At 37.0% G+C, this 13,504-nt stretch overlaps 1 protein-coding gene across 4 annotated transcripts in view; it reads right to left on the reverse strand.

Annotated features, from left to right (window-relative positions):
* The window catches only part of TASP1 (taspase 1), a 261,785-nt gene that overhangs the window by 23,249 nt on the left and 225,032 nt on the right, over window positions 1-13,504 (reverse strand). For all 4 annotated transcript variants that reach the window (XM_025400222.1, XM_025400225.1, XM_025400224.1 and 1 more), the window contains one exon: window positions 6,302-6,375. In XM_025400222.1, the coding sequence (XP_025256007.1) occupies window positions 6,302-6,375 (74 nt within the window). The remainder of the gene's footprint in view (window positions 1-6,301; window positions 6,376-13,504) is intronic.

Here is a 13,504-nt window from a genome sequence, read left to right on the forward strand (position 1 = left end):
TCTATTACTGTGGAAAATACCATTGGTATTTGGTCAATAGGGTTGTTTTAAAGATATTAATCCTTCTGATCCATGAGCATGGGATGTCTTTCCATTTGTCTGTGTCCTCTTCAATTTCTTTCATCAATATTTTGTAGTTTTCCTAGTAGAGGTCTTTCATCTCCTTGGTTAAATTTATTACTAGGTATTTCTTTTTAGTTATTGTAAATGGGATTGCCTTCTTGATTTCTTTCTCCAGGCAGTTCATTATTGATATATAAAAATGTTACTAATTTTTACATGTTGATTTTGTATCCTGGATCAGGAATTTCCCTCAAGCAAGGTTTGGGATCTGAGTCCAGGTGAGACTCTAGAGAATTCTCCATTCTTATAGTCCAGGCACCAGCATTCTAACCATGGGAGACTTCTCTTTGTTTATAGGCAAGCCATCAGCTTTCCATGATGCTCAGGTGTTCGTTTTGCTCTTTGTAAGCTCCTCCAGATTTCTGTGCCATGGAGTATTTCTTCACTCTCTTACCCTGGCACTAGGCTTCGGTACAACATTGCCTTGCCCTTGATGAAGGCCCTGTACATGTTGGGAGCAGGAGAGGTTTTTAAAACTCTCTTTTGCTTTAACCCAGCCTTCTGTTGCAACTGTGTTGCAGTTGATAAAGGACCACTATTGCTTATGAGTTGTCTTGCAGCTCTCTTGCTATGCCTCTAGTCTTTCTTCGGCCACTGCCACGTATTTGGTGAAAACCTTATGCACCTTAATGAAACACTCACAATTCTTTGCTCTGCTCCAAGCTTTTGGTGTGTTGCCACTTGATGAAGGCCTCATAGAGAAAAACTGGTGGTGGGTATAAGCTCTCTGTGAATGGAGTGTCTCAGGATTTTAATCTGTCACATCAGCTCACACATGGCCATAAAGAGTTCATTAAAAATTTGGCTGATTTATCTTTATATACCTCTGTGTTGAGTTTGACTCCTCCTCCTGCTGCTCTGCCAGGGAATAAAGAAATCGGAGGTTTTTGTCTCCTAGCAAGGGCTTGTCTCTTTCTGGAATTTAGTTTACTTAAGTTTTTCTCTACATATTAAGCTCTCTGGATACTTTTTAAAAATTTATGATTCTATAGATTATGCAGCTCATTCACATAGTTGGGAGTAGAAGCAACAGTCTCTTGTAACTTTCTTCATTCTAATTAGAAGTGGAGTTTCTCTTCACTTCTTTTGATAACCTCCTCTTGTGTACGTCATGTTTTATATTTAAGTCTTCCTCCTAAGGCTTTATGTGAGAGGTAAGTTTTAAGCCTAGCAAAAAGCACTCAGAAATCTCATCTCTGATATCCTTTGTAAATATACATTCACTGAGTTTTTTTAAAAAGTCCTGTAAACCATCTTCATGAAGATAAAACATGTTAGAACACAGTAGATACTACATTGGTATTGCAAAACTCCTACTGAAAATTGAATAGCAAATACTTGTTTATGTAATCTGGAATGTTGAATTTGGAATTCTGCAGATTGGAAGCAACATCAAGGACTTAATGGGGTCTAGTCATCTGTATTGAGATAGATAAGGTTTTGCTTCCTCATTCTTATCATATCGTATCACAGGAAGGGCTTAAGGCGAACTAAGGATTTCTTATGCTCATATGACAGATGAGGCCTCTGGGATCCAGAGGTAGAGTGATCAAACCACAGCTCACAGTGTGCATGGAGTGGGAGGGCAACCCAGGCTCCAACTTCCTGGCACTGCACCCATCCCAATACTTATTTATTTTAACTGCATGGCCCAAAGAACTAGTCAGATGTGCCAATAATAGAAATCCTGGCACAACCTCATGAGGTTTGGAAGACTTCATGGCATTAAAATAGAAAATGTTAAAAACAAAATGTAAATATCACTGAGTTACCACCCAGTGCCCTGTGCTTTCCCTAGGTTAGGGAAATATGGTTTGGACAACATCTGTCCTGTTTCATTAGCATGTGTCAGAGTATGACACAGGGTTTGTCACACAAGGCAGAGAAGCATCACAAATAAGTATTTGTTGGGCGACAGAGCGATACTCCATCTCAAAACAACAACAACAACAACAAAATATGTTGAGTAAAAATTTTTTTTTTAGAAAAGCTGAGTAATATAACAAAAAACATCCTAAGAGGACAGTACCTTGATCATGAAAAAGCTTAATCTCTCTTAGATCCCACTGGAAAACAAGGAACTACTATAGAAATATTTTGCAAAATATTTGTAATGGGATGTGTTATTATCTGAATTTTGGTCATTCTAGTCAGGAATTCAAAATGAGGAAAAGGCAATAGTTTGGGGGAATGTAATCATTCATCCAATGCAGACTTAGTTATAAACCAAGGGTGATATTTTTTGAACTGCATCATTTCAAGTACAAGGCCCAAAGAACTAATCAAATGTGCCACAAGACCCAAGAGTGACACTTTTAATTTTTTTTAATTTGAAAATAATTTAAGAATTACAGAATAGTTCTGGGAAGATCTATACATCCTTTACCAAGGTTCAACTACTTTTGCTCCATTTTGCTCCATTTGCTTTGCAATTTGCTATTGCTCTATCCATCCATTCATCCACATAATATATTTTTCTGAACCACTGAGAAAATATTGCCTATATTATGGCCCTGTACCCCTAGATGCATTAGTATATATTTCCTAAGAATAAAAATATTATACACCACAGTATAGTAACCAACCTCAGCAAGTTTAACAATGATATGACACTTTTTACTATCCATATTCCAATTTTGTAAATTGACCTAATAATGCATTTATAGCATTTTTCCGATATAGGATCTAGTCTAGGACCAGTTACTGCATTTAGCTGTCACATCTCTTTAGTATTGTTTCCTCTGGCATACTTCTGCAGCCTCTGTCTTTTATGACATTGATATTATTGAAGAACATGGTTCTTTTTTTCTTTCTTCACAGAATGTTCCTCATTTTAAATTTGTCTGATGTTTCTTCACAGTTAGGTTCAGGTTATATATTTCCAGATGGAATACTAGACAAGTGATACTGTATCCTCAAGTTATCATAGCCAGAGGCACGTATTGTCCATCTGCCCCTCATTGGTGGTATTAATTTTGATCACATGGTCAAGGTGTTGCCTGGTTTCTCCATTATATAGTTATTATTTTTCCCTACAACTAATAAGAAGTCTGTGGAGAGACACTTAAAGGCTATAAAATAGTCTGCTCCTCCTCAAGGAAATTTTTATAACAGTATTTTCACTGTAGTTATAAAAAGTGACCTCCACATAATAAAAGAAACCTAATTTCATGTATGATCGTTGAGTAAGTTCCATGCCAGTTTTAACATCTGTTTCTATTACAGTAGTCCATGCACACTGGGTGTTTATTAAAAACTCTTCATTAACTGTCTGCTATCTGGGTAGGATATGGGCAATCTGTTTTTAAAATCCAACTGGTACCGATGCCCTAATTTTGACTCCTTAGAAAGAAATCTTCACCTTATGCTATCAAAGCAGTTTAGAAATTAAATTAAATGATTTAATTGCAATAACATTCTTTTAAAAAGGAGACTTGTAAAAGAACCTAGCTCTATTCATATTATATACGCATTCTGGTTACAATGATATTGATTATTATCCAGCCTTTTCTAAGTAATATGATTTTTAGCTAAGCTTTAATTCAAGGCTTTAACTTGGATTAAACACAGCTAGCTTATACACGTTCAAATGGCCAGGTGGCTTCAGTTTCTGAGTTTGGTAACAAGCAGAAGGAAGACAATTTTTGAAAAGCAGGGCACAAGTGTTTTAACTTTTTAAAATAGTTTTTAAATTTTAAATATTTTAAGATGCCTTCTTACTCATTGTGCTACCATGGCTCTCAACATTATGGAGGAACATGCTTCGCAAACCAGTCACGATGCTGAGTGGGTATGCCACTAGTTAGCTCAACTATTCTTTTATAGAAGTGAGGAAACCAGAGGGAGAAGAAGGTCCAAAGCTTAAACAGAATACAAACATTGTTACAGCCCCTTTTCACTTTTGAGCTCAGCCTCTCATCTACAACTTTGTCTTACTTGCAATACAAAAAAAATTCTAGCATTTATAACAAAAGAGGTAATTTTTCTTTTTGATCAATAGAATTCGGCAGCCAAATCATTCGTGTTTTTGTTTTCAGGTTTTCTTTTTTTCTTTCTTTCTTTTTTTTTTTCTTGGAAGTATTTGTAGTCACAGGCTCAAAGGGGAAAGGAAGGAAGAGGGATTAACTCTCTTCAAGGAAGGTCAAAAACATAATTTACAAGAGAGGCAAGAGGGCCAGCTGTATCTGCTGGCCCAATTGACTACCAGCTGGAGAATTTACCAACAATAAGAAAACCATGTCTACCAGATGTCAAGCAATATAACTGGAGGCCAAATATCTTCGGGCTCATAGCAGGACTCTCCACTCTTTACTACCTATATTTCACATTAAATAGTAATCTTTCATGGGCCACCAGCAAGGATAACAAAAAATATCCATACAAGGGACTTAATAACATTATCATACCCGACCAGACTGGCTTCAGTGCTGAAGTCCACTTCAAACATGCTCTTTTGTTAAAAAGCAATCTTAGTTCTGAATCAATATGTAAGGCATCAGAGAAACTGAAATGGCTGCAAGCTACTCTTATGCAAGGATTCTTGGGGTTTATCAGGCTTGTTTTATGTATGGAACTGTTTTGTCACTGAGAAGAAATGAATCTGAAAATATGAATAACCATTTTCATACTTATTCATTAAACCTGTGCTGTTCAATATGGTAGCCATGAGTCACATGTGGCTATTTAAATTTAAATTAAGTAAAATTTAAAATTCAGGTCCTCAATCAAACTAGCCACATTTAAGTGCTGAATAACCACATGTGGCTAGTAGCTTCCCTGTTGGAAACCAGAGATATAAAATGTTTACATCACACAAAATTCTATTAGACAGTGCTGTTCTAAACCCTTAAATCACCTTTAAAATAGGTAATTGTATTTCCATTCTATATAAATTATGAAACAAAGCAATCTTTTACGTATTCTCTTAGGAAATAGGTCTACTAACACAATATGAATATTGTACCAGGTGAAGGTGAAGCAAAGGGGGAGGGTGGATCTCAGTAATATTTTCACAATATAAGCCAATCCTTGTCTGAATAAATGTTCTTTATACTACTCACAAAAGTTCTGTGGAACTACAGTCTGGCTGGATAATATACAAAGGACAGTCGGGATGGGTATTACATGACAAATAAGCAATAAAGTGTTCTTTATTATATTTATCCTTTATCTATGATTCAATTTGTATCAGACAGTTCATATCAGAAGTTTTCCTATTTTATATGTCAAAATGTGCAAAATAAATCATTTCCTTTAAAAACAAGGCTGCACAGCTTCACAGCTTTAGAACTGAGGGACTTTAATGCCAAGTAAACATCACAGGCCACAGCTGTTTCCAAAAAATTTATGAACAAGAAGAACATGAGGCCAATATAAAATAAAACCCACAAATCAAGTTGCTTACTCCAGGCTCAACCATCATGAGTCCAGGGAAGCCAAGCAACTCCAGAGACGGTACGTGGATGCCTATGTGATTACTGTAACTCACTGAGGGATGTGGATGCCTATGTGATTACCGTAACTCACTGAGGGATGTGGATGCCTATGTGATTACCGTAACTCACTGAGGGATGTAGATGCCTATGTGATTACCGTAACTCACTGAGGGATGAGTGCCACGGGCACGTGGCACATGGACAAAGACCTTTGATTCTGCCCACGGAGACACCATGTCAGGGCATGACAGAACACACATTGAAAGATCAGACGGGTCACACTTGCAAGCATGTCAGCCACCTGTGCCATTAAACATTCAGGATGGGTCAAAGCTTGTTTGACTCAGTTTCCTTTATTCCAACACTCCTTGCAGAATCATCCATCTGCAATCATCCATCTATGTCAACTCATCAGCTTCACTCCCATTTTCTCTTCCCAAATCCCAGTTTCCTCTTTTCTACTTATTCACAATGGGAAAAAAGGAAGAAGCTGGGAGCTGTAGGGGAAGGTGGGCAGGCTTTTCCTAATGCTCCCTTGCTGTGTCACCAAAAGCAAAATAGATATGCTAGTTTTCTCTGGAGCTGTTAGCATTGTTAACTGTTCTTATTCAGATTCTTATAAAGATCATAGAGCTACTGCCCAAGAAAAGCTGAAAAAATTCATCCACATCAACTTAGCTGGTTAGAGGTTTGTGCGATGGCTACAAGGTTTTCAGGTTATGACCCAGTTTTTTCCCGCTTACCTTGGCTTTCCCATCCTGGGCTGACATATATCCAACACACATGCTCTCCGTCGTGTGGCTCCACAGAAATTCCACTGCCGTAAAAGAGAACACAAATAGGTACATTCAGATCACAGATGGAAAATAAATCTTTGCTTTTTAATAGAACAGTTAAAGATAGCTTTATATTTAACACACTCAGTTCCCCACTTTCCATTTGCTCCTTCATAAATGTCAAGATGATTTATCACTAAAACTGTGTAATGCCATTTACTGTGAAATGAAAAATGTATTTCTTTCCTGTCAAAACTTATGATTATTACATGTAAAATAAATGCTCTTCTGTTTGACTCTTGTAACATTAAATGCTCACACACATTCATATATACGGTATACAGTGATTTAGTAAATGTAATATTCCATAGTGTGGTTTCTTTTAAAACACGCGCACGCACACACACACATCTTAAATTCTATTTTTATTGAGATGGAGTTTCGCTCTTGTTGTCGAAGCCGGAGTGCAATGGTCCAATCCCAGCTCACTACAGACTCTGCCTCCTGGGTTCAAGTGATTCTCCTGCCTCAGCCTCCTGAGTAGCTGGGATTACAGGCATGTGCCACCACACCCAGCCAATTTTGTATTTTTAGTAGAGACGGGGTTTCACCATGTTGGCCAGACTGGTCTCGAACTCCTGACCTTAGGTGATCCACCTGCCTTGGCCTCCCAAAGTGCTGAGATTACAGGCATGAGCCACTGCACCCGGCCCTTAATTTCTAAATACCATTCTCTACAAAAAAAAGAACCAGGATTCTTTGGAAAAATGTCCCTGCCAGAGCTGGGGCAGAGAAAACATAAAGTGAATCTGGAACATCTTGTTGTACCAGAAAAGTAAGGAAATGCTCAAAGAGTAAAGGAGACTTATCAAAAAGACCCAGGGGTCAACTCGAAGGGCTCTTACTGGCAAAAATCTGTGCCTGTCAAAATAAATAATGAGAGTAATGAGTTACAACCACTGAACAAAGTAGGAACCAATGAGCCCATACTGATCCAAACAAATAAATGGAGAAGACAAAGCTCTTCCTTCAGCAGAATGCCAACTAATAAGTATAGAAAAAATAACAGAGTTAGAAAATAATGGTTGCTAAAACTAGCAGGTGGAAATCTGAAGAGGGACGGGCTATTTAAATAGCTTCAAAGTATCTCTCCAAAAAACCTTATAACAGGAAAAACTGTTAGTTCACTGTGGAAACACTTGATGGACTCCAACTTAACTCAATGAACAAAGCTAACACCACCAATTAAGGCACAAATCAGCACCATGTGCCTTTTGATAAGATACCTTGAGACACAACACTTCTGTGGTATTTGGTATTCCTGACAAAAATGCATAACCAGAATTGAATGAGGAAACATCAAACAGACTTGCAATAGCAACACTCTACTAAATAACTGGTTTGAATTCTTCAAAAATGCCAAAGTCAGAAAACACAAAGTTGCGAAACTTCCTGTTTAAAGAAGGCATGACAACTCAACACAATGTGTCATCCTGGATTGTACCCTGGACTTGGTGGTGGGGGGAGATGTTGTAAGGGACATTATGGAGACAATTGATAAAGTTGGAAAAGGGACTGTGAGTTAGACAGTAGTGTTATATCAATACTAAAAGCCATGACTTTGATAACTGTACTGTGATTATTTAGTAGAATGGCCTTGTTCTTAAGAAATACTCACGAAAGTATTAGGAATAAAGGAGCCTGATGTCTCCAATTCACTCTCAAATAGTTCAGGGGAAAAAATGCACTTACTTGTTTGTGTGTATGTGTGTATGCGCGTGCTTGTGTGCGCGTAGAGGGAGGAGTGTGCGAGGATGGGAAAACAAATGGAAGAAAAGGAAAACACTGGTCGAATCTGGGAAAAGGAATCATTGGTGTCCCTTGCACTATTCTTGCAACTTTTCTGTATATGTAAAATTATACCTAAATAAAAAGTTACAAAAAGAAAACTACAAACATCCAGGGATGCTCACAAAGCTCTGTCACATTCAAGTACATAGCATCAAAATTCGGAGTTTTCAAAGGCATTTTTAAAGTTGTAATGCACTCCAATAAAAATTTCAAAAGTCCCTGATAATAAAACGGCATTGCTCAACACTAAACCCTGTCCCCCAGGCCATCCATCTGTTTATATCTCTAAGCTAGTTAAGCCTGGAGAGAAGTGTTTGAGTTGAGACCCAACTGTGTGATCCATGATCCTAGCCTCTGAAGGCTTTGCCAGACATATGGGGAAGAAAGAGACAGTAAGGGGCAAAATGGAGTTCCTCAGCTACATGGCTCATTCCTCATCATTAATTAGTTATCAAACCTGCCAACCTGCTCAACAGACGCTCCACTGAAGAGTGCAGGAAAAGTGTCATGCCACGAAGCAAGTTCTCTTCACCAGATGTTTTTTCATCCACACACATCTGCTTTGAACTTCAAAAATCTTGACATCCAGAGCAAGGTCTGGGATAGTCTAACTTGCCTAACAGAGGAAAGGCACTCAAGTCTTACCAAAGTTTCCTAGAGTAGTGACAATAAATTTTATTCAAATACAAAGCTAAAGCATTTCTAAAACTGCACCTTTTCCTCATGCCCCAAATATTAAGGGCGCAACTCCTCAGGAATTAGCCAAGAAAAATCATAAAAATATAGCCAATATGACCATGAGAGCAAAGGATAAAGACATTACCCTTTATTTTTTAAAGATCATTTTAATGATTTTTAAATGTATTATTCTCCCTATAAATGTAGTCTGCTTTCAAAAAATGGAATAAACATAAAAATTTAGACTTACAAAAGAGGATAAATTAGGGTACACTGATTACCTTCATTCAATAATTATTTTTATACGAATAGTTTTCAATAAGATTTCTAGATATAGTGTTTAGGAGTTTTTAAAGTAAATAACTCCATGTCTAAAAATTCATTCTTCACTGTTTTCACAAACATTTATCCCATCCGCCAGTAAAAGGCAAAGCATTGTACTGACACATTTTTTAATAATGACAATTCAAACCAGTTATCAGTCATTAATTCATGCTAGCTTTAAAATATCAGAAGAAATTGTCTAGGATTTAAATTACAAAACACTTTTAAAGAGAAATTATTTCATTACTTGTAGTACATGCATAATGCAAGTTAATGTAACAAATTATTTCTTAGTGGAAGACTTCAGGGAAGTAGGACAAGGAGGAGCTAACACTGAGAATCTATGATGTGCCAGGCATTCTCTTTCATAGCAGAACTCAGCAAAGCAGAGATGGGGAACCTGAGGCTCAGAGAAGGGAAGCAGTATGGCTTAAGTCATTTTACTAGGCGCACAGACAGACTGGATTTCAAGCTGGACTCTGGAATCACAAAGCCTGTGGTATTTCATTGTTATATTACTCTAAAATCTACTCAGTATAAGTATTTATAAGTGTGTAGCAAGTATAAGGATTTATACTTGTTACACATTAAGAAGACTAAATTCCTTACAAACACCAAAAGACACGAAACATCAAACACAAACACCAAACACAACTCTTAAAACATTTTAAATCTCTCTTAAGGAAAGCTTTTAAACCATAACGAAACCCAGAGACCATAAAAGATGGCCAAGATCAATATATTTGACTAGTTAAAAAATATTTATAGTGCTTTCTTTCTTTTTTTTTTTTTTAAGACAGAGTTTTACTCTGTCACCTAGGCTGGAGTGCAGTGGCACAATCTGAGCTCACTACAGCCTCCACCTCCCAGGTTCAAGTGATTCTCGATTCTCATGCCCAGCTAATTTTTGTATTTTCAGTAGAGACGGGGTTTCACCATGTCAGCCAGGCTGGTTTTGAACTCTTGACCTCAGGTGATCCGCCCACCTCAGCTTTTCAAAGTGCTGGGATTACAGGAATGGGTCACCATGCCTGGCCTGTTTATAGTGTTTGTTTTTGCCATTCAAGTCAAGAGATGAATGACAAATTTGGGGAAATATTTGTAATTCATAGCATAAAAGGCTAATTTTCTTAATATATAAAGATCCCCTACAAATCAATGAGACAAATATCCAAAGAAAATGCAAAAAGGATATGAACAAAAGGGAATATGAATGGCTCTAAAACATATGAAAAGATAGTCTACATTACTCATACTAAAAGAAATGCAAATTAAAATCACAAGATACCGTTATTCAGGTTTCAGACTATTATCAGACTACCAGGTTTCAGATATCAAAAAGTTTGAAACAACATTGTGTTAGCTGGGAGTGGAGAAAAGAGCAGATTCATACAGCAATTGTGGGAGCATGGCCGTCTGGAAGAACATTCTCTTAATCTGTGGTAATTATGTTCTATAATGTTGATGAACACTGAATTAGCAAACAAATGAGCCACTACAGGTAGGAAAAACACAGGGCTAGGTTCCTGCAAATCTCTGGTCAAAACATTTTTAACAGCGTATCAACAAATAACCTTATTTTATATGTGTTTCTGTTTAATCTTTTAAAAATATTTATTTATTTATTTGCAAATAATTATATGCATAAACACTAGCCAAGAAGAGTTTAACGTTTTCCTGATGCTGGGTAACACGCCCATAAATTTCTTTGGCTTTCAAATTACGCAACAATGCTATCCTCTATGCTTTTTTTATTGGTCATCATTCCATGAATCCACTAATTTAGCTGCTTTTCCATCTTTTCCATTGCTGCATATATAGATGTTACTTTAGCACCTTCTGCAGCAGCATCACATACAGATCAGTGAGTTTCCTCTTCTTTTATTTGGGTGTATTGTATTGTTGATTCATTAACAATGAATTCGCCACTAATAGCACTATAATTTCTGCCTAAATGAAGCTTATCCAAAATGTACGTTTTCCCTCACAAGACACTACCACCTTCTCGCACTTTGAAACACCAGACAGCACTTCAGCACTATGCTTGGTACAATTTTAAATGGCAAAATCATCATTAAAAAGTGCAAAAATGTGGAAAACCTGGCACAAAATAGACCACAAAATGGACACATTTGTAGTACAAGATCTGAAACAGGAAGGCAGAACATTGTCTTGTTCACTTCAGCTGGGAATGTGGACATCAGGTGACTCAAAATGTTTACCACTTCACGCATGTCCACAAGTGACTATGAGAGTGCTGAAATGCTGATTCGTGTATTGCAAATAAATGTTAGCAAGTAGGCAAATTAACAAATACAGAATCCAGGAATAACTGAGGATTGACTTTATTTATCAAAATTACACACCCTTTGATCTAGCAAGTCTATTTCTAGATATTTATTCCACAGATATGCCCTTATACATATATGATAACATATTTATAAGAATCTTCATCAAAGTAGCTTTAATTAGCAAGAAACTGGAAACCAATTAATTGCCTATTGGACATATGTATAACCATGGTACTGTATACAATGAAACACTATGTAACAATTAAAAACAAATGAGGAAGCTCTACATGGATGATATGGAACCAACTATACTGTTTTTCAAACTTTTTGATCACAAACCACAGTAAAATCCAAAACCAAATCAAAACAAACAACAACAACAAAAAAAACTCACACATTGTCATTTACTACACACATCTATTTATAACTAAAATTTCACAAAGTAATAATTGCTCTTCTACTTGCAATGTATTGCTCTCTTCTACTGTGTTCTTTATAGTCTACTTATTGCTTTTTAAAAATTCTGCTTCTGACTCACTAAATTGATTTAGAGCTCATTAATGTGACATGCTACAGTTTGAAAAAAACACCAATCTACAAGATAGTGTGGCTAAAAAAAAGGTATGGTGGAGAATAATGTATAGAGAGGGTGCTGCCATTTTTGTGAAATAAAATAAAAGAGGATCATGTATGAACATGCTTGTAAGTACACAGGGTCTCTCTGGAAAAGTATCTTAGGAACTGGCAGCAATGGTTGCTCCTGTAGAGGGAACTAGTTGAGTAAGGAACTTGAGTGAAGGGCAATCTATTTTTCACCACCTTCTGAAACTTCTGAATTTATCCTGTTTTCATATATTTCCTATTTTTTAATGCCTCTAAAAATCTTGATTACCTGGTTAATCTACGATATCTATGAAGAACTTCTTACCTGTTTAGATGATGACATTCTGATCTTACCATATATTTTAATTGTCCTTCATTAGAATATATTATCATGATGTGAAACTAGTCTAAAGCTTCCAATTTGTTTCTTGTCTCATGATTATCTAAAACATAAGCAAATCTTAGGATGGGGCATGAAGAAGCCCCTACTTAAAATTTACACTGTGGCCGGGCACGGTGGCTCAAGCTTGTAATCCCAGCACTTTGGGAGGCCGAGACGGGCGGATCACAAGGTCAGGAGATCAAGACCATCCTGACTAACACGGTGAAACCCCGTCTCTACTAAAAAAATACAAAAAAACTAGCCGGGCGAGGTGGTGGGCGCCTGTAGTCCCAGCTACTCGGGAGGCTGAGCCAGGAGAATGGCGGGAACCCGGGAGGCGGAGCTTGCAGTGAGCTGAGATCCGGCCACTGCACTCCAGCCTGGGATACAGAGCGAGACTCCGTCTCAAAAAAAAAAAAAAAAAAAAATTTACACTGAACACATATACTTAAGGCAAAACCTGCTATGTTCGAAGAGCAATCAAAACAAATAGAACAAAACACACACTGTACCTGACAACTTCCTCAAGCTGCTTTTCCATCAGAAATTTTAAAAGGTCAAAATCATTATAAGTTTTTTAAAAATAAATAGAGACATTTGTGAGTAAAGTTTACTCACAAATACACAAAATGTATTGTTAGTTAAGTCCTAATTCATAATTAAATTATATTTAATTTACATATAAATAAATTATATATATTATATAATATATAAATAAATTAAATATAAATTATAATTAAAACTCAGCAAAGAGTAGTACAAAGTTTGCTCAAATACGGTTACACATAAAAATTTACAATTTCAGTAAAAGAGTGGCATTTACTGGCCAGGCACGGTGGCTCATGCCTGTAATCCCAGCACTTTGGGAGGCCGAGGCGGGTGGATCACAAGGTCAGGAGATCGAGACCATCCTGGCTAACATAGTGAAACCCCATCTCTACTAAAAATACAAAAAATTAGCTGGGCATGGTGGCAGGCGCCTGTAGTTCCAGCTATTCGGGGGGGCTGAGGCAGGAGAAGGGCGTGAACCCGGGAGGCGGA

Source organism: Theropithecus gelada, chromosome 10 (assembly GCF_003255815.1).
Source record: "Theropithecus gelada isolate Dixy chromosome 10, Tgel_1.0, whole genome shotgun sequence".
Taxonomy (NCBI): domain Eukaryota; kingdom Metazoa; phylum Chordata; class Mammalia; order Primates; family Cercopithecidae; genus Theropithecus; species Theropithecus gelada.